Source organism: Macaca nemestrina, chromosome 1 (assembly GCF_043159975.1).
Source record: "Macaca nemestrina isolate mMacNem1 chromosome 1, mMacNem.hap1, whole genome shotgun sequence".
NCBI classification, from domain to species: Eukaryota; Metazoa; Chordata; class Mammalia; order Primates; family Cercopithecidae; genus Macaca; species Macaca nemestrina.
In genome coordinates this window covers 27,547,018-27,569,270 of record NC_092125.1, presented here as the reverse complement: position 1 = coordinate 27,569,270, position 22,253 = coordinate 27,547,018, and the positions used below count along the sequence as shown (strand labels likewise).

The 22,253-nt window shown below is 39.4% G+C and overlaps 1 protein-coding gene across 1 annotated transcript; it reads left to right on the top strand.

Annotated features, from left to right (window-relative positions):
• Positions 1-1,885: 1,885 nt before the first annotated feature.
• LOC105493032 (selectin L) lies at positions 1,886-22,180 on the top strand. Its single transcript, XM_011760464.3, has 9 exons — positions 1,886-2,036; positions 2,997-3,078; positions 4,714-5,100; positions 6,068-6,175; positions 8,757-8,942; positions 10,074-10,259; positions 11,745-11,873; positions 17,060-17,078; positions 21,848-22,180. Exons 1-9 carry the CDS (start codon positions 1,995-1,997, stop codon positions 21,864-21,866), a joined length of 1,158 nt encoding a protein of 385 aa, XP_011758766.2. The 5' UTR covers positions 1,886-1,994; the 3' UTR covers positions 21,867-22,180.
• The last annotated feature ends 73 nt before the right edge of the window (positions 22,181-22,253 follow it).

The window sequence follows — 22,253 nt, the reverse complement described above, 5'->3', positions numbered from 1 at the left end:
CCATGGGTTTGTCATAAATAGCTCTTATTATTTTGAGATACATCCCATCAATACTTAGTTTATTGAGAGTTTTTAGCATGAATGGATGTTGAATTTTATCAAAGGCCTTTTCTGCATCTATTGAGATAATCATGTGGTTTTTGTCATTGGTTCTGTTTATGTGATGGATTCCGTTTATCGATTTGTGTATGTTGAACCAGCTTTGCATCCCAGGGTTGAAGCCGACTTGATTGTGGTCAATAAGTTTTTGATGTGCTGCTGGTTTCGGTTTGCCAGTATTTTATTGAGGATTTTCACGTTGATGTTCATCAGGGATATTGGCCTGAAATTTTCTTTTTCTGTTGTGTCTCTGCCAGGTTTTGGTATCAGGATGATGCTGGCCTCATAAAATGAGTTAGGGAGGAGTCCCTCTTTTTCTATTGATTGGAATAGTTTCAGAAGGAATGGTACCAGCTCCTCTTTGTACTTCTGGTAGAATTTGGCTGTGAACTCGTCTGGTCCTGGACTTTTTTAGTTGGTAGGCTATTAATTACTGCCTTAATTTCAGAACTTGTTATTGGTCTATTCAGGGATTCGACTTCTTCCTGGTTTAGCCTTAGGAGGGTGTATGTGTCCAGGAATTTATCCATTTCTTCTAGATTTTCTAGTTTATTTGCATAAAGGTGTTTATAGTAATCTCTGATGGTAATTTGTATTTCTGTGGGTTCAGTGGTGATATCCCCTTTATCATTTTTATTGTGTCTATTTGATTATTCTCTCTTTTCTTATTAGCCTAGCTAGTGGTCCACCTATTTTGTTGATTTTTTCAAAATCCAGCTCTAGGATTCATTGATTTTTTGAAGGGTTTTAAGTGTCTCTACCTCCTACAGTTCTGTTCTGATCTTAGTTATTTCTTTTCTTCTGCTAGTTTTTGAATTTGTTTCTTAACCTCTTTGAGACTCTTTAGAATGGGCATAATAATCATATCTATAGCAGAGAGCTGTTATAAAGATTAAATAATATACATATGGGGTGCTGAACTTCAGAGCTTTTGTTGTTGCTGTAATTATTTTCCTAAAAATGCAAATCTGATTTGCATTTGACTCATTGACTCTCATCAGTGGGTCTTCCTTTTTATTGTCCTTCATCACATGGGTCCTAATTTCACATGCAGTCTTATCACCGTCTCATTTTATAGTCCAAGAATATTAAAGGTACTTGTAGGCTCCCACACCTACAAGGTGAAAAGCTAGAGAGCATGGCTCTCTTCAAGGGTTAACTTCAGGAAGTGCCACTAACAAGGACCTCCACTAGGTGGTGAGCAAGGAAAGACGGAGGTGAAGGAACCAAAATGAGTCAAGTCCACCACTTAGCTCTACTGAAGATTCGCAAACATCATAAATTTGTCTGAAATGCAGTTTTGATTTATAGTATTTGCAATTTCCAAGGGCCATTTGCCGCAGGTAGCCAAGAGTTAGCTTAGCATTTATAAAAAAGATAGAGGAGGGTGGTGGAAAAGAAGGAGGAGGAGGAGGAGAGAGAGAAGAAGAAGGAAGAGGAGAACAAGAACCAAACAAAAACAAGAACAAGTAGAAGAAGAGGAGGAGGAGGATAAAGAAGAGGAAAAAGAACAACAACAACGAGGGAAGGAGGAGGAGAAAGAGAAAAAGAAAGAAGAGGAGGAGGGGAAGGAAAGGTGCATAGGAGAATGGAAGGAAGGATAGAAAAACAGGAGGGAAGGAAGAGAGAATCTAGTGACATTACTTTTCTGATCAGCAGTTCATTTTTTTCTCAGTGGGAGGCAATAGAGGCCAGTCTAGGAAAGGGGTGGGGAAAGAGGAAAGAGAAGTAGAGGAGGAAGGGGAGGGAAAAGGGGAGGAGGAGGATGTGAGACTGGGTTAGAGAAATGAAAGAAAGCAAGGCTTTCTGTTGACATTCAGTGCAGTCTCCCTGCATCACAGCACACTCCCCTTGGGCAAGGACCTGAGACCCATTGTGCTAAGTCAAGAGGCTCAATGGGCTGCAGAAGAACTAGAGAAGGACCAAGCAAAGCCATGGTGAGCCTTTCAGCCTAAAAGACTTTTAGATGCTCAGATAGAAATTCCTGGGGTTGTAGAGGCAGGTGGCAAGGATAGGAAGCACCCCCATTTCAATTATGGTTTTAAAAAACATAGAAACTAAAAATTTTCTCAGATCCTCAGAAAAAGTGATCCTGAAATCTTTCTTCTCAGATATGCTGATTTCCTCTTCTTGACTTTGTCTCTGGGGAGACTCTTGAAGAAATCAGATCTTTTGCAATAAACACTGTTTATTGAGAAGTGATGTGCTTCAGAAGATAGAATTTTTTTAAAATTATATTTTAAGTTCTAGGGTACATGTGCACAACGTGCAGGTTTGTTACGTATGTATACGTGTGCCATGCTGGCATGCTGCACCCATTAACTCATCATTTACATTAGGTGTATTCTAAGGTATGCAGGAAATCTGTGACTTTGTCATTTCAGTTGCTCAAAAAGATATTTCTTTTTATTAAAAAAAGAAATATTTTTCTTTCCTGGTATCTAGCTATCTAAATTTTTTTTAGGTATTTGAGGCATTGACTCGTTATGATCAAGAGTGAGGCTATAACATTAAATATAAGCATCAATAGTTAATTAAGCACCAACAATACTTTAAACAATATACATACTAAATATTAAATCGTTTTATCTAATAGCACAGCAGAAAAGCAGGTACAAAAATTACTGAACCACAGAAAAAATTCAGGGCAGTACTGATTAGCAGCTTGAGACTAAAGCGTGAAAATAAAACAGTACAAAACAAAACTATGCATCAGTTCTGATGTAAATTTGAAGTACTTTTTCATCTATGTCTGAGAAACCTATTACCTCACACAGGGTTAGTAGACATGTGTGTTTTATTTTGAATATTAAGAAAGTTGTAAGCACCACCTCAAAGGCTGTAAATGTGTGGTTTAAGAGTATAAATCTAAATACAATTTTGTATTTCATTTGCAGATATTTCCACGGAAATGTCAGAGTACCCAGAGGGACTTATGGAACATCTTCAAGTTGTGGGGGTGGACAATGCTCTGTTGTGGTATGTTATGATATTTATATATCGCTAAGTCTATTTTACTTATATTCATTTTTCTTAAATATCCACTGGCTATACATAGTCTAAGGGGAAATTATTTCAGAGAGCTGTTAGTTCTATCCCTTCTATGAACATCTCTTTTCTTCTTACCTTTAGTTCTTCCCCAGAAACTCCTGAACACTATTTTTAACCTATAATAGCCCATGCTATAGGGTTCAAATCCCAATAACCCCAAAAATCCTTCAATTATAAAGGAATAATGTTAATTAAGAAATCTCTGTTAAGGCACTTTCAATCTGTACCAAATATTTAGCACCTCATTTTCTATTTTTTATTCATAGTTCAGTGTACATTAATGTCACTTCTACAGTTACAATATGAGCTCATTAAGGGATGGGGCCTTATCATTTTTTGGTCCTTCTCCCATTGTGGTGACAAATTTTATATCTGATTCTTGAAGACTCTCCAGCAATAGCTTTGAACTTGGTTTTTCATTTCCTAAGTAAACTAATGTCTTCTTACTCCCTAGCCTGGATTTTCAGCTGTAGCCAAGCAAACATGCTAACTCTCCCCTTCACACATTTCTTATACCATGTCCGCACTGTGTCACATGGAAACTTAGTGCTCTTTTCATACAACAGGTATTATCTGAGTCCCTACAATGTGTGAAATTTATGCTAGGCACTAAGATTACAGCAGTGGACACGACCGTTTTTTCCCTCTTAGAACTTGCATTCTAGTGGAATGCTCATTCAAAACTCTGTTCAAAATGTTTATTTTATGATGCTCTTTACCATCAATTATATCTGTTTCTTTACTGTATTAAATAGTGATGCACGTAGATCATACCATGCTTAGAATGCCATATATTATTATGAAGTCATTGTGTAATTATGTGTTTAATTAGATATCTTTAAAGCCCTCATATTTGATGGGTCCATATGTTTATTAAACATCATCAGTTCAGTCTGTGTATAGAACATGATCTCATCAATTTCATAATCCCTATATCATTTGGCTTTGTAAATTGTTCTTTTTTAAAATTATACAGTTAGATATGTAAGAGGTGAGTGGTATATTGGGCTTTTCCAGAAGCAGTTCTTCCTATGGTAAAAATAAAATATTTTTTATATAAAAGAGATTACTTAAAAGAATGTCACTGTTTTTCCTGTCCTTATTATGCTTCTCCCATAGGTACACATGTGTTGGCCTTCAAGAAATTATTCCAGGATTTAAAAAGTATACTGTAAATTATATAGTTATATGATATTACACTGTAATTAGTTGTAAATCATTAACAGCTACAAAGAAAAAGGAATATGAATGTCTAAAATATGTTGGTTAAATTTCACCTGAAATAATTTTGAGAAAAAAATTAATAAGAAAATAAACCTAGAAAGCCACTAAATTTGTTTAAAATAGAACCTTAGGTAAAAGCATTTGATATTCAAGCCAGAAGGCCTAGGTTCTACTTCAAATCTGCAAACAACTATTCCGTGATCTCAGCTGAGATGGTCACACACACTCTTAGGCTCTGTTTCCTCATCTCTAAGTATCTGGTTCAGCCTGGAGTAGTGCTAGGTACTTTTTAGCTGTAACATTATGTAAGTCTGCATAGGTCACACTGATGTCTTGCAGATTTCCTGGCACATCATGGAACCGACTGCTGGACTTACCATTATTCTGAAAATCCCATGAACTGGCAAAAGGCTAGAAGATTCTGCCGAGAGAATTACACAGATTTAGTTGCCATACAAAACAAGGCAGAAATTGAGTATCTGGAGAAGACTCTGCCTTTCAGTCCTTCTTACTACTGGATAGGAATCAGGAAGATAGGAGGCATATGGACGTGGGTGGGAACCAACAAATCTCTCACTCAAGAAGCAGAGAACTGGGGAGATGGGGAGCCCAACAACAAGAAAAACAAGGAGGACTGCGTGGAGATCTATATCAAGAGAAAGAAAGATGCGGGCAAATGGAATGATGATGCCTGCCACAAACCAAAGGCAGCCCTCTGTTACACAGGTAGGGAATGACAAGACGGCTATCTACCTCAGACTCAGGAAGGACCACAGTGAAGAGAATAATCAGATTTACCCCATGGAAAGGTTGGAGGATGAGAACAGCTGCCAGTTCATTCTAAAATACATCTAGCCCTCTATATAATCTTGCATCATGTCACTTCTAAGAATTTTTGGTGTACAAGATGTGTCCCTGTGCACAAAAGCTATACCCCTAAATCAAGTGACATCAAAATGATAGGTGTATGTAGGAAGTACAGAGGAAGAATTAGACAGTCAGTGCCTTTGATAATAAGGCAGGGGAGGAGAAGCTGACAGCTGGGGCCAGTGGGAAACTCAGGCTCACACCACCTCAGTTTTCACATTGTGAAGTAGACAGTGTGCTGCCACATGCTTCCTTCTTGGTCTAACCTTATATAATTTTATATAAAAATTGCACTATCTTTGGTGTATGAATATTTCTGTAAAATCTTTTACAATTCCAAAATAGCCAGGATTTTCCAAGTGATGTTTTAATAGTGAACCATAGTTAATATGGTCTCTTGTAAATTGGAGTCTACTGTTTTAGCAAATTTGGACTTTTTAATCTTTGTGATCTCTATAAAGAAAGGGATTGCCAAGAAATAATTGCATGCAGAAATGACTGAGGTCAGGTCATCATTTAACCTTCTCACTCATTAAAAACAAGTAATTTCAACAGTTTCAAGGTATGCCACTAAGTTTCTCATAAGTGTTAAAGAATATTAGTATTGGTAGTTTCATTCCAAAAGCAAATAAATGACTATGGCTATATGCTTAGTGTATTTTATAAGTAAAAATTTTAGCATATGATTTTTATGCTATGAATTTACAAATAAACCTTTCCTGATTATTTAAATCATCTCAGACAAAAGGTTATCTATGTCTAAAGAAATGACTTTGAGTACTAAAATGTAATCACATTAAAATATTTTTTTCTGACCTCCTTAAAGCTTCTTGCCAGCCCTGGTCATGCAGTGGCCATGGAGAATGTGTAGAAATCATCAATAATTACACCTGCAACTGTGATGTGGGGTACTATGGGCCCCAGTGTCAGTTTGGTAAGTCTCTTTCCTTTCTTTGCTTCTTCTTAGGTAAAGTCACAGGAATCATTATAGCTTATAATGGAAGCTGGTTGGAACAAAATGATACTAGCCATTCTGAGAAATGGGAAGTTTTGATCAGAAAGCTCTGCTTTCACAATATTGTTACCTTTCCGTAAATATTTCATAAGTCAGCATGACGTTTCAATTCACCTCTCAACAAGTCTTTTTGAGTGCCACAAGGAGCACAGTGTTGGAATAAAAGCTGTCAGGGTTATAATAAGGAATTAGCATGGTAGATTCCTGCTCTCAAGAAGCTCACAATCTAATGAGCTTGTTAGGTTAATTAGAACTCTAAGGTCTGGAAGAAACTATGCCATTTATCATTAGGAGGCTGAGTTACCTAGAAGTTAATCTTGCTTTTTCCTTCTAGTAGTTGCTTTCCTTCTTGCAGTTCTCCACAGTTAACACATGTGCTCTGTAGCACACTGACTTTGTTCGTGGCCTTCTCTCTCATTTTGCACATGGCCAACAAACATGTCATCTTTAAAACACAGTTCAAAGACAATTTCTTCTAGGAAGTTTTCTTAGTTCTGATAGCTCCACATATTTCTTCCTCATTTCTCCCACCTATGCTGAAGTCATCTGTTCATTTGTTCATCTCCTCTGGTGCCGAAAGCTTCTTGAGATCAGTAAGTGTCCTATTTATCATTGCATCTTTGGGATTCACAAAATGCCTGGTATATATCAGGCACTTGCTTGCAAGCCTGAATTGAACTAGACAATTTAATTTTTTAAAAAACCAATGTTTGTAAAGAATAAAGAATTAAAATCCAAATAAATTTTAATGTCAACAAACTGAAATAGATCTATAGATCTAACTCATTTCACTTGATCCCTGGGCTATGACTCCTTCCTAATACTTTACCCTTGCCCCATTTTTGATTAACCCTTATGTTATTGGTATACCCTTTTTCCTGGGTTTTGATTATTGGTATGTCTATTGCACCCATTTTTAACACTTTACTTTTTTTGGTCTTGGTTTCTGTCATATCAGTCTTTCCTCATTCTCTTTCTACCTGAGATCAATTCTCCTAGGATCCTTCATGAGCACTTATCCAGGACCATAAACTATTATAATTTCTCAGCTTTCATCTTTTGTATATCGCTCTTCTGACTCTAATCTACATGTGTCCTTTGGTCAAACTTATTGTCTTTTGCGGACTCACAAATCTATGTGATGTTTGGACCGATAAACCTATCTCCAGCTCTGAACTCAAATATGCTAAGGATGTCCTTTGGGATGTTTAAAAGACTATAAAACCATTTGTTCCCAGTCAGCTTTCCTTTCTGTATTTCTAATCTCAGTATATGGAATCACCATGTACATGGGCACCCTGGTATGAGACTCTCTTTACTCCCCTAACATTTATGCAGGGTAACATTCTACCAATTTTTACAACTTAGTGTTTTTCTAATTTGTCTTCCACTTGTCAACTCCACTACCATTGCCCTCATTATCTTTCTCCTAGATTCTTGCAATAGCTTATTAGATGAGTTCCACCATTTTAAATTAGCTCCCCTCAAATATATTATTCATACTACAGGCAGACTGATCAATTAAAAGCAATTAAAACACATCACACATACATGACAATCCACCCATTAATTTCTACCTACCATTTTATCCTACAGGGTGAAATCTAAGCTCTTCAAGCCCTAGAGTAATGCTTGATGTACAACAGATAATCATTAAATCAATGAAAAAAGATAGTAACATTTTCTCTTAGTTCCCATCTTTCTCCCTAATCTCATCTCTATGTTTCCAAATACAAAAATTCTTCTGATTCCTTGAGTCCATTCTTCATTGAAGTCTCTAGAGCAAGGCAACAATAATGGCTTAAATTTGACAGATGAGGAATAAGACATGAAAGTTGTACTGTTTACTAAATGGCATGGCAGGGTCTAAAACGTGAAGACTTTAATTTCCAAGTCTTAAATTTACCTATCGTACCACCAATCAGAACAGGGAAATAGAGTTTCTGGAGAGGGTTGTCAAAATCAAAAGAGTTAAAATTCTGGAACTGAGCTAGAACAGATGAAGACAGAATTGAGGTCAAAATGCTTCCCAGACTTATATTCTCTCCTTGCAAAGAAGGCTTATTATGGAGACCCCCTCTTTCTCTGAACGTCTTGCTCCCAATACTCTAGTAGACTCAGGGGCTCTGATGTGATAGTTATTTCCCAACTAAGCTGGTCATTCCCAGTTACACTTATTTGGATTTAAGGATTCTTCCTTCAGATAATGCTGAAGATAATGATATGAAGACTAGCTAATGTTTAATTAGAATTTCTTATGAGTCAGGCTTTGTTCTAAGGTCCCTGACTTATGCCAATTGAATTACATTTAGTTTCCATACCGATTTGATAAAGATAACACAATTTCATTATTCTTCTTATATAGTTGAAGAAACTGAAGTTGGAGGGTTCAAGTAACCTTATTTAAAGGCGCATGGTTATCAAGTGGCAGAGCTAGGATTCAAATCCAGGCATCAGGTCCTCTTAACTCTTCCCCATACTGTTTCTTGCCCTGTTGAAGTGATTCAGTGTGAGCCTTTGGAGCCCCTGAAGCTGGGTACCATGGACTGTACTCACCCTTTGGGAGACTTCAGCTTCAGCTCACAGTGTGCCTTCAACTGCTCTGAGGGAACAAACTTAACTGGGATTGAAGAAACCACTTGTGGACCATTTGGAAACTGGTCATCTCCAGAACCAACCTGTCAAGGTGAGTAACTTCAGACTAGAGTCTGTGTCATGGTGATCCTGGGCTTACAGTCAGAATATTTAGTAGAAGTTTGCTGAGAAGTCAAACTTAGTAGTCTAATTTAACCTAACTTAGTTTAACCTACTGTGATGTTTTTCAAAGGACTTATTCTTACTAAATTTTTTTGAAAAACCTCCCAAACAAAAAGTAAAAACCAAATACCCCTGAAGCCACTGCCCAGTATGTAACATGATTTATAGCAATACAGCATGGTTATTATTATGTTTTTTAGTTTTCTCATTGCCATTGCATAAATAACATCTTGCCGAACCTCAGTTAAATTTGGTTCTTCTCATCTCAATAATACCTGTTTTATGTGGTGTCCTACTTAACACCAACCAATTTCCTTCTCAGGGTAGTGGAGGTCTTTCTTGGTTTTTTTATTTGGCTTATTCTTAAAATCACCTTTTACTTTTCCTCGTGCATAAACTTTTAGGAGAATAACAACTGAAAAACAAAAACACAGTCTCTTGATCTTTTTAAGTTTGAAATATGGTAGGTTTTTTTTTTCTTTGTTTTTAACTGCCAACCTTATCTGGATATGGGAGAAAACCAATGTCATCTGAACTTGTGAAGTTTTGGTTAAATTTTCTACAAGTATGTTCCTGACGCATTAGTTTAAGTAGTTTCATTCTTAGAAGTGCTATCAAAATCCCTTATTGAAATCATAAAACTATCAACCCACCTACTGGAATTTTACAGAACTTGGACTTGCTTCAGTGAATTGGGATGTTTTTCAAAACACTTGGGTAGCTATCAGAACAGGTGAAAAGGCGGAGATTCTCTGAGAATACCCCGTAAGAGCCCTTGATGCACAGGCCATGTGACATGGTACTTCCAGCAGAAGTGGAGGGTCACCTTAGCGAGGGCAGCAGCCTGGAGCAGCCACTCCTCTCCCCATGGGCTTTCAATGCTTCCTTGCCTTCATCTCTCATTTACCACCCTCCATCATTCTCAAGAAAATAAAGCCTGGAAGCAATATCACAAGTAATATAGTCACACAGCTTTGGCTAAAAATCCTTTGCTCAAGGGAGGGTCTCTACTCAGAAACACTGTTTTGTCTTTTTTTTTTCTTTTTTTTTTTCATCGAAGTGATTCAGTGTGAGCCTCTATCAGCACCAGATTTGGGGATCATGAACTGTAGTCACCCCCTGGCCAGCTTCAGCTTTTCCTCTGCATGTACCTTCAGCTGCTCAGAAGGAACTGAGCTAATTGGGGAGAAGAAAACCATTTGTGAGTCATCTGGAATCTGGTCAAATCCTAATCCAATATGTCAAAGTGAGTAAGTTTGTCCTGGAAAACTGAAGACTTAAAGATGGAGCTGATGGATGAGCAGATATGAGGAAAGACATCCATAAACATTTACATTTTGTTTTGCAAAGTATATGTGACCTAGAAATAAATTTGTATACTTAAGTCACTGTAAAATCTTTGGTTGGTCTTGCCTCCTCCTTTAATGACAATCATTTCTTTTTTTCATTCTCACTTCTTGCCTTCTTAACTCTTAAAATCTGGACTCATTGATTTACTTTTTATCCATTCTTCTGTTCCACTACAATCTAACATCTCTGTTAGCCCATTGAAATGCCTCTAAAAGGTAACTAATGACCACCTACTTCCCCAAATAATGGATACTCCTGAATTATCACTAAGCTAATGCCCCCCAAATCTGTCTGTATATGTCATGTCTTCTTCATCTTTGTATACTCTCCACCTGACACAGTGTCTGGCAATAGGTGCTAAAGCAAATGCATGTTAAGTTAGCACATGAAAGAAGAGCTACCCATGTCTGCTCCTGAGACTATCTACATAGATGACAAAAGTCTTTAAATGGTAGGATCTGCAGAAGCTGTCAGAAATGCTGATCTCTGTGAGCTGTGTGCCCAGGGCCAGGGAGTAGAGCGGATGAGCAGAGAGAGGCAAGGAAGGCTTTAGCAGAGGACTGTATATTAGGCCTATCAGAGACATTTCCCTTTAAGGCCTAGCTAGTGTTCATTTCCTCCTCATCTTCATCAAGCCAACAGGTACCCTCTGTCTGGAGCTCCTGGGAACTTGAGCCCTCTCTCCATCATATATTTGGGTGTGGAGATCAAAGCACCTTGAAAAGGTTCATCAGAGTAATGGGAAGAACTAAGGATAGAATCGGTATTTTTAAATAGAGGCTCCCAAATGAACTTAGTTTACACTTACAAGAGTATCTCTAAACATACCCTTTTACTTATTCGTGAAGGAAGTAGAGGGAAGTGGTAGCGCTACTGCATTGGAAAGAGATTAGTGCAGGTCCTTGGCATGTAAAAAACAAGTGCTGACTTTTGCACAACTGCTTTAAAGTAAAAGCATTCATGATTTCCTTTGACTGATGAATTATCCAGTTCAGATCACTGGCTTTTGTTTTTCCTGAAGTTGTATTAGGCTTTTAGCTCTTCTCTGTGTTTCAGAGTTCCAATCATTGAACAAGTCCATGGAGCTAAACACAATGATGACCATTCTTGCCAACATTTTTAGGTGCATTACCAGGAACTCTATGAACCACAAATCTGGGCATTGAGAGTCTGTAGGCATTAGACTAGCAAGGCTGGTCCAGTCTTTGCCTATGCTGTACTCATTATAGGCGTTCCCACGCCAGTTTCCTCATCTGTCAGATGGCATCAAATGGGCTACTACTAGGAGATGTAAGGAGGAAAAAAGTCAAATATCATGAGATGGACTAAGGAAATAATGCTGGTGGTCTCATGCTATGTGCCTTACTGATTTCTCTTTCAGAATTGGACAGAAGTTTCTCAATGATTAAGGAGGGTGATTATAACCCCCTCTTCATTCCAGTGGCAGTCATGGTTACTGCATTCTCTGGGTTGGCATTTATCATTTGGCTGGCAAGGAGATTAAAAAAAGGTATGTGAGTTTAACTTCATATGAAAAGAATACAACTTTAAAGTGAAAAATAAAAAAAAAGAAACCCACAGGAAATTAAGTGTGATAGATTCAACAGAAGCAGGATGCCAAGCTTTACATTCTAGAGCCATCAGTCCCTGGAGGCATGTAAATCAGCCCAGGACACACCTTCATTAAAACAGGTTGGCTGATTTTTGCTTTTCATCTGATAAACTTTAAAAAATGTCTATTATCTTCAAGGCAGCTTGCTACGCTGATAACAAGTAAGTGAAATATTCTTTTTTTTTTTTTGAGACGGAGTCTCGCTCTGTCGCCCAGGCTGGAGTGCAGTGGCTGGATTTCAACTCACTGCAAGCTCCGCCTCCCGGGTTCACGGCATTCTCCTGTCTCAGCCTCCTGAGTAGCTGGGACTACAGGCGCCCGCCACCATGCCCGGCTAATTTTTTGTATTTTTAGTAGAGACGGGGTTTCACCGTGTTAGCCAGGATGGTCTCGATCTCCTGACCTCGTGATCCACCCGCCTTGGCCTCCCAAAGTGCTGGGATTACAGGCACGAGCCACCGTGCCCGGCCGTAAGTGAAATATTCTAATGGCTCTTTGCTATTTGCTCTTATTTGATTCTTTAATACCTTTTTTTTTTTTTTTTTTTTTGAGATGGAGCCTCACTCTGTCACCAGGCTGGAGTGCAGTGGCGCAATCTCAGCTCACTGCAACCTCCGCCTTCTGGGTTCAATCTATTCTCCTACCCTCCCAAGTAGCTGGGACTACAGGAGCCTGCCACCATGCCCGGCTAATTTTTTGTATGTTTAGTAGAGACGGGGTTTCACTGTGTTAACCAGAGTGGTCTCAATCTCCTGACCTTGTGATCTTCCTGCCTTGGTCTCCTAAAGGGCTGGGATTACAGGTGTGAGCCACCACACCTGGCCTGCTCTTAATTAATTCTGAAAAGATAACACACAATCTCTGTCCTCTAAGAGCCTACATGCCTTGGATTTCAATGGTACAATTCCACTAGGAAGTGGGTCTAATGTCCACTAAGGTTTCAAGGCACTGCTTCCAAATACCTGACCTCTTCAAGAGTCACATGGGCATTGCATTAACCCTGGGAGAAATTCCCATGTGTTCTCCTGAGTACGTATTTACCAAGGCCACAGCTCTAACCAAATGCACCATATATGCTTTCCCTCCATCCGTCACTGGACAGGAAAACAGAAGGAGGACTGCCTTGAGAAGTTACCATCTGCTGCCCAGATTATCACTCCCTTTACCCTAAGGCATGAGTGTGTCTCAGCCTTAAAGTGTGAGCAACCCACCAGCCTGCAGCAGGCCTTGGGTGCATGGTGCCACATTTGGCCAAACTCACCTAGAAGAACCATTCAAGGCTGTAACATTCATGGACATCGGGCAGCTTTTAAGATATACCTGTTTTGGCCAGATGAGGTGACTCACGCCTGTAATCCCAGCACTTTGGGAGGCCAAGGTGGGTGGATCACAAGGTCAGCAGTTCAAGACCAGCCTGGCCAACATGGTGAAATCCCGTCTCTACTAAAAATACAAAAGTTAGCCAGGCATGGTGGTGGGCACCTGTAATCCCAGCTACTCAGGAGGCTGAGACAGAAGAATCGCTTGAACCCAGGAGGCGGAGGTTGCAGTGAGCAGAGACCGTGCCATTGCACTCCAGCCTGGGCAACAGAGTGAGACTTCATCTCAAAAAAAAAAACAACAACAAAAAAGATATACCTGTTTCAAGTTCAGGGATGATCTCAAAACAATTGCTAACCAACTGTTCTGTGTTGCCTTTCTATGGGATCAGTTGTCATTTTAATTTTCCTTCCATCAAATTAATTAGTATGTATTCTGTTCGCTGAATATGGTATGTAAAGGTTGCCCCCTGTCCATTTACACTGGCAATTACAAAAATATTATTTATCAGTCCCTAATTGCGTGCCACTCTGATCTTATCTTTCATTTAAATTTGAGAATGGTGGGTGTGAGGTAAGTTTTCTAACCAATCCAGAAAGACAAAGTGGGGGGGGGGGTGGGTGGGGATTGTTGATATGCAAGAACTTCATTAGCTATGTATAATTTGAGAGCACTGAGCAGTTAAAGTGTCTCTGCCCTTGCTATTAGAAATTCTGTGCTCATTGAATCTCACTATCTTATAGTATTATACAGTACTAAGTACTATACAGTACTAAGTATAAGTACCAAGTACTGCATTAAGGCAAAAGAAGAATGACAGTTTTCTCCAACCACTGATTATTCTTTCCACTGAGACTTCAAAACCTGACCCTAATCATCCTGTCTTTCTTCCTACCTTGGGTGATGATGGCAGAACTGACGGGTAGAGAACAGGGTAGGTTATTACACACTGCCCCCTGGGATAAGGTGGCTATTATCTAAATAATTTTAAGGACTTTGGGGCTATAAGTCACCTTAATAAGGAAGCTATTTATTTCAGGATTCTAAAATCTTTTAATAAGTGTTTGTAGAATCAAAAGAATAGAATCAAAGTCACTTGTATGTAGTGAGGGGTTAGCTGGCTAACGCTGTTTTATAAACAAGGGTACAAAACTCAGTGGGGTTGTTTTTAAATTTTTTACCTTGGTGTCATTTCTGTACAAGATCTCAAACCGATAACTTGAAAACTGCTGTGGGAATCAGTGTGGGGCAAACAGGAAACAGATAACGGGCAGTTAGGCTAGTTGCAGTTATGCCAACAAAGAAAACAGAAGCCCCAAAAGATTGCTGGCTTGGTAGGAAGTTCAGGGTATCTTTAAGGTAACATTAAATAGTCTTTATCTGTGGGCCAGACACGGTGGCTCTCACCTGTAATCCCAGCACTTTTGGAGACTGAGGCAGAAGGATTACCTGAGCCCACGAGTTCAAGACCAGCCCGGGCAACATGGCAAAACCACATCTCTACAAAAATATAAAAAATTAGTCAGGCATGGTAGCATGCACATGTAGTCCCAGCTACCCAGGAGACTGAGGTGGGAGGATCACTTGAACCCAGGAGGTCAAGGCTACAATAAGCCATGATAGCACCACTGCAATCCAGCCTGGGCAACAGAGTGAGGCCCTGTCTCAAAAAAAAAAAAAAAAAAAAGTCTTCATTTGTAAAACATCTTCCATTATCACCAACTTACAAATGATTCTGCTTTCCAAAGATTTTGGTTGTAGGTTGGTCCTTTAAGACATGAAGAATATTTTTCCTACAGAGACAAAGGTAGAAATAATGGCTACATTCCCAGGCTAAATCTAAGACAAAATATAGTTCATGGCATTTACAAGGATAAAAGTAAAAAGTCATAAATCTGTATGTGTGTGTTTAGGGGTGTGTGTGTGTCTATGTGTGTGTGTGTGTATGTATACACAGAGAGAGAGACAGAGAGAATTTATAGGCTTTTTGGGTTCTAATAACTAGAAAAAGGACACAGGTAACTATTTAGAGTATGGAAGCCAGTGAAGTGACTAGAGACTTCACCCCTATTCTTCTGTCCTCAAATGAATCTTCTGCCTCTAGCATTTTGTCCCCTGCCCTAGTAGTCTTAGTATCGAGACTTTCGCTCCTTTCTTTTAGGAAAGGAATGAGGAAGGGCTCCGGAAGCATGTGTCCTTGTGCATGGGCTCATCTAGACACATTTTTTGCTCCTGGCATTATCATTCTCTGATTACTCACTACCATTGGCCCTGTTTGGTAAATGAGGAAACCAAGGCAATGATGTTTTAGGCCAAATCTCGAAAATCCCGTATCAGCAGGACCCAGAGTTAGAGATTAGACTCTACCCCAGATACATCTTCTAAAATCACTGGTCTTCAGATTCGTGAACTGTTTTTTTCCTCGGTTGGAAGAATTTCCCACCAGAACCAACACACAGGGTTAGACCTGGGCATGAAACTGAACACATGCCCTCTTAGTTCCCTTTTCTTCAAAATGAAACTCTCTCAGTAGGAACAGATTCTTACTCATCTATTGTTGTTAGGTGCATTGTCCCTAAAAAAAAATCTATGTGAAGTTAAACAGAATCTGAAATTAATTCAGATTTGATTCCTCCCTGCTCAAGTGCATTTGGTCATCAGCAGGCTGAATTTTAGAAGAAAATTTCAAATAGTAGTCTTTAATACTTTAAAGGATTAAAACAGTAATGGAGCACTGTCTAAGTGCTAGCACCTGAACTAAATACTTGGAATATATTTTATCAATCCAATGAGGATGATACAATTATTATGCCTCTTTAACAGATGAAGAAATTGTAGTTTAGAGAAGAAACTAGCTGTTCAAAGACACACTGTACTACAGCTGGCAAAATAGGGCTTGCACCTGGGTGAGATGATTCTAGAATGCCAGTTTATAGCCACTGAAATATATTGCCTCCCAAATGACTGTTTCTGCTCAAAGAGTTTTTTTTTAAGTTATCTACTTAATTATATTCTTCCTTTTTCAAAAAGAATGTGAGTGCAAAATGTGTTCAGTATAGCAAATTAAAATTAATTAAAAAGTAAAAGAAAACCAAATTTAAACTTAGGGTAAAAAAATCATTTGGAACCAAGGGTGAAGTTATGGCACGAAAATATATGTCACAAAGTTCTATATACTTGGTAGGAGAGGGTCTCAGATCTAGCTCTGAGTTTCCTTGCAGCCAGTCAAAGGAAAGGCATGTGATACTCTTTGTGTTTGTAAGATAAAAACACATTAGTTACTCAGATGAGGCTGTGCAATTCCTATCAACAAGGCCAAAGTGAAATTCTCTTGTGGATTCTCATAGAGATGATGCTGTGAGCTGTAATGGCACATAGTCTTACAGTATTAGCAGCTGTCCCTCAAGGGAAGAATCTGCAGGTAGGACGAGATGGCAGATTGGGAAGGGATAAACACTTGAATGGGCATATTGGGTCTCACCACCAGGCAATTTAGCCTACACTTCTGTCTTCTTGAGTACACGGAGAATGGAATGAAACCTCAAGAGGCATCTGCATCAACATGTCTGTTCTGTATGAGTGTCTACCACTGTTTATTAAGCCAGTTCCTCAAATCCCCTTTGACACAGATAGGGTCCACCTAACAAATACCTAATATACTTCAAAAGACAGTTTTGAGAGTGGGAGTCTTCCTTCTCCCTTATTTGAAAAACTTTAAAGTGTCTAATTTTTGCTAATGCCATTTCTCTATTTTCTATTTGCAGGCAAGAAATCCAAGAAAAGGTAAGTTTTATTAGTGGGGGGGAGTTTCCACATCTGCTGATTCCTTCTCTACTTGCTTAAGTTGATTCCTGCTCTAGCTAGACACATTAACGCCATAGTAGTTTATTTACCTGGAGTCCTCATCCAAATGACCAGATAAAGTGATAAATCTACTAGCTTCCTTTCAGACCTGTGCTTTTTGGTGCTAGTGGAGCTGCATGAATGAATGAATGAGTGAACAAGTAATCCCTATTAGAAAAGGGCAGTTTATGTAAAGGGAGATTTTTCTGATGACCTCAGAATTTTTTCTGAAAGTTAAAAACATTGTGGTATGTTCTTCTTGTTCTGGCTGAACGTGAGGCCCTAAACATATTATTTAATAAATATTCAAATGAACAAGCATTTATTGAGAAATGAATAAATGCTTGTTCAATTGAATATTTGCTTTCAATTGCTCTAATAGGCATTGCCCTTCGGAAATGTGGGAAAGATAGGGAGCATGAATTCTACCTATAGCTTCCCCAAGGAGGCAAGTATTTTTCAGTTTGGTCTTGAAGCTCAAATTTCTTGTACTGGAGAAATAGCACAGTGGGAGGAGATGCAGACTGTGAAAGTGGATGGCCCACCTGGCAGAAATGAAGATGGCAAAATATTTCTCAGTGTCTAGGGTTTAGTGACTTGCTCTGGAATCTTAGGAAGGAGAGTGTAAGTAAAATAAACCTATGAAAGGAAGACTTTGGTGACATATTCAGTACCCAGTTGGACAACTGAGCTCCCTTTAAAATGCTAGAAATGAAGTGAGATGATTTCTGAAGGGATTGGGTGCTGGTTTGGGCAACCATCCTACCAACCACAAACTTAGTATGGGCCATTGCTTAGCATGCAAAGGAAAAAGTGGGAAAAGATGAGGCACCAGAAACCAGATCATAAAGTAATTTATAAGCCATGTGATATGGGTTTTATCTTGAGGTCTTTTGGGATATCACTAAAGGGGTTTAAACAGTGAGTAGCCTTGCCTCCAGCATCTTATAAGGTCACCCTGCAGAGCAGTATGGCAAGTGCGGGAGACAGGTGAGCCTGGGGGCAAAGAGACTTGTTTTGGAGGCATTTGAAGTTATTAGGTTAAAACTGATGGCACCTGTCTAGGGAACTAGTAGTAAGAATGGGTTCATGAAATAGGAAGAGGTGATATTAACTGAATGTGTCTGTTAATTGGCTAAAAGGGAGAGAGAAGAATCAAATCATCATCTTTCTCACCTGGAAACTGGCGGATGGTAGTACCGTTTACTTCTGAGAAGGGAACATAAAAGAATGAGAGGTTTTGGAGGTAAAGATCATGGGTTCGGTTTTGTACTGAGCTTTGGGTGTCTGCTCTTCATTCACTGTGGTTCACTGGACCTATCCACAGCACAGAGGCTATGTTGGGGCAGAGGATTTGGGGCCCTCACATTTCAGGAGGTAACTGCCATCTCAGGAGTGGGTACGATCATCCAGGGAGGGTATGAGTGCTCTGAGAATGGAAGAGGATCTGTGAGAGAGGATGGGAGCCAGAGGAACATCATTGTCTAATAAGTCAGCTAAGTGAAAGAGAAATGAGAAGAGGTTGCCAGGCAGGAAGAAGGAAGAGGAGGAAGAGTGTGTGGTAATGAATGCCAAGGAAAGAAAGAAAGGGGAACAGCTTCAAACACTGCCAGGAGAACCAGTAAGTACTCCCTGGATGCAACAAGGGTGTCAATGGGGAGACTATTTGCAGTGCAGACATCAAGACAGAGGTCAGATGGCCAAGCATTGAGCATCACTGAGGATGAGAAAGTAGAGACAGAACAAGCAGTCATCTCTTTTAAAATGTTTGGCTGTGATGGCGAAGTGGGGCAGGGGTAACTGGATGAGGATGTGCGATCAGTGGAGGTTCTTTTTATTCTTTTTAATTACTCTGTCTTCTCTTTACTAGTGTAAATGGAGTCTAATGAGGAAAGGCTTCTTTCTCTGAGCTGGTGTCCCTGTCTGTGGCAGGAAACCCACAAGATGTGAAGATGTCTTTCAAACTCACAGCTACTGAGTGAAAGTATTTTCTGGCACAATCTACCCGGAGCTGTTTTCTGGCTACCGGAACCACCTGTTTTAATTGCCACTAGATGGAAGCAGATCAACTAGATTTTTTTTTTTTTTAAGATGTCCTTGAGGCACAGGAAGAGATACTGGCTGGAAGAATATTAGCAATAAGCTCATTACCATGCTAATTGCTATATTAAGTTTAATGGTTCACTGATTTTTTTATAACCAGTCAATTAATAGTTGTTTATTGAACATTCTTGTGTCGGAAACTGCTAAGCTTGCTTGAGACACCAAGAGGAGTAAGCCTGGCCCCTGATTTCAGGAAAATTATTACCTAGCTGGGGGGTTAAGATAGGAATATAGAAAGAAAAAAATCAGAAAAATACAAGGCAGAGCATGGTAATGGCCAATGGGTGCTATATTTAAGAAGGAAAAAGTCATTTGGCTTGGTGCTTATAGATAATCTTATAAAGAAGGTTGCTTTTGAAGAATAGATAGGATTTAGGTGTATGGAGAAAAGCAGGAAAAGAAGGCAGTCTGTAGGAAGGAAAAGATGTAAGCAGCGCTATGGTAGTGAGACTATGAGAGCATGTTCAGGAGCCAGTGAGCAGAACTTTCTTGAGCCCATGGCTTATTGAGGAGTTGTGGAGTGGAAGTTGGAAGGGAAGGCTGGCCCCACCAACATAAGTCTTGAATGCTTCACCAGATGGTCTAGAAAGGCCTAGCAAAGAAGAATTATTTGCCCAGCTCTCATTTATTGACCAAGGCTGTATTAATTCATAAGAATCACAGAATTTTAGGTCTGGATAAGATCTTGGTGGATATCACATTCAAACTCTTTTTGTAGTTGAACTAATTAAGTAACTTTTCTATAGGGCTTGAGCAAGTGACAGAGTTACAATAATCATAAGCCTTTATCAAATATTAATTCCATGTTGTACACTATTATGAATGGTTTGCATGTCTTAAATCATGAAATATGCCTTTAAGTCTGCGGGAGAAGGGTCTATGAACATCTTCATTACTGATAAAGGAACAGGCACAGAGAAATAAAATAGCCTGAAGTCACAACAAATGGCAAGGCTGAGATCCATACTCATCTGGATCCAGGGATCATGCTCTTAACACATATGCTTTTAGAACTCAAGACCCTTGATTACCAGCTTAGACTGGTAAGTCCCAGACACCCTCCTTTTCCAGTAATGTGATTTTTTTTTTCACACTGAAACCATTGTGTGATTGCACTGAGGAAGGGTGGGGTAGAAGAAGTTCGGTATGTTTTTAGAACAAGTCAAAGGTAAGATGAATACTATCACACTAAACACTGTGAGCCTTTTTTTTTTAAGTTCTTGGGCTAATTTTCATAGTAGTTTGTGTTCATTTCTATTAGCTTTTGAGTGGTGAATGAATGATTCCTTGGGCATTTGTGGTTTCATTTCTTGCTGGGTTATTTTGACTCTTCTGCAAACTGACTCTGTTTATCACCTCATTTGGTTTCTGCTGTCTAAATTCTGGCAGGGTAGAAGCTACACCCAAGATACACAGGAAGATATGATGCCAACCTCAGAGGAGGGCATATGTGAAATTTTGTTTTCAGAAACACTTTTTTGTCTCTATTTTTGCAAGCACATTTGCAGCTGCTGAACTGTGGTTTACCCTGACAGTTCATCATGAGACCAGCACCTCAGAATCTGGTTCTCCCTTTGAAAGGTGCCATGAAGACATACCACATTTCATTCTCTCCTTGTCCTTTCCAAGAAGAAGACAGTTGTGTCACACAAAAAAAGTGTCACTTATTTCTTTAAATGTGTTACCATCTCATTAAATTATATCCCAGGATATAATTTATCAGGAGTTTATAACTGCCACTACTTCATGAGTTTAAATTTTCTCCAATTTCACTTTCCATTTAAGCATGCCTTCTAATTTCTTGACTTTCCACTGCTCAAAATCAATCTACGGCCAGGCGCGGTGGCTCACGCCTGTATTCTCAGCACTTTGGGAGGCCAAGGCGGGCGGATCATGAGGTCAGGAGCTTGAGATTAGCCTGGCCAATGCGGGCGGATCATGATGTCAGGAGCTTGAGATTAGCCTGGCCAATATGGTGAAACCCTATCTCTACTAAAAATACAAAAATTAGCTGGGTGTGGTGGCACGTGCCTGTCATCCCAGCTACTCAGGAAGTTGAGGCGGAAGAATCGCTTGAACCCAGGAGGCCGTGGCTGCAGTGAGCTGAAACTGTGCCACTGCACTCCAGACTGGGCAACAGAGTGAGACTCCGTTTCAATAAAATAAAATAAAATAAAATAAAAATAAATTTAAAAAATCAATCTACACTGTCCTTCAAACTCATTAGATCTGGAGACAAAGACCGTATGCACCACAAAAATTTCTCCAAGTGTGGTCTGTGGGCCAGTGGCATAAGCATCACTAAAGAGCTTGTTAGGGGTGCAGAATCTCAGGCTCCACTCAGACCTACTGAATCAGAGTCTGCATTTTAACACCATCTCTGAATGGTAAGCACATGAAAGTCTGACAAGTGCTGCCTCTAGGGTTTCCTTACATTCGTTCATCTTCAAAAGTTCCTAAAGGCCGGCCTCTTGTCTGAGATTTCCAGCTGAAAGCATTTCCCTGCTCCTCTTCTCATCTCTAATGAATATTTACCTTTTCTACTAACACTCCAAGTTTTGCAATGTTTAAACTCTTAAGTTTATTATCTTTTGTTTTTCTTTCAGTATGGATGACCCATATTAAATCGCCCTCGGTGAAAGAAAAGTCTTGGAATACTGAAAATCATGGGATCCTTTAAATCCTTCCATGAAACGTTTTGCATGGTGGCACCTCCTACATCAAACATGAAGTGTGTTTCCTTCAGCACATCTGGAAAGATTTCTACCTGACCAACAGCTCCTTCTGCTTCCATTCTGCCCCTCATTTATCCCTCAACCCCCAGCCCACAGGTGTTTATATGGCTCAGCTTTTTGTCTTTTCTGAGGAGAAACAAATAAGACCATAAAGGGAAAGGATTAATGTGGAATACAAAGATGGCTGACTTTGCTCTTTCTTGACTCTTGTTTTCAGTTTCAATTCAGTGCTGTACTTGATGACAGACACTTCTAAATGCGGTGAAAATTTGACACA

What these genes read in the sequence shown, in the direction of transcription:
- LOC105493032 (XM_011760464.3), top strand. Translation starts at nt 1,995, where the DNA reads ATGGGCTGCAGAAGAACTAGAGAAGGACCAAGCAAAGCCATG. An exon ending in AAGGACCAAGCAAAGCCATG is followed by an intron (nt 2,037 to 2,996) that starts GTGAGCCTTTCA and finishes TTTCATTTGCAG; the next exon opens with ATATTTCCACGGAAATGTCA. An exon ending in TCCAGAACCAACCTGTCAAG is followed by an intron (nt 8,943 to 10,073) that starts GTGAGTAACTTC and finishes TTTTCATCGAAG; the next exon opens with TGATTCAGTGTGAGCCTCTA.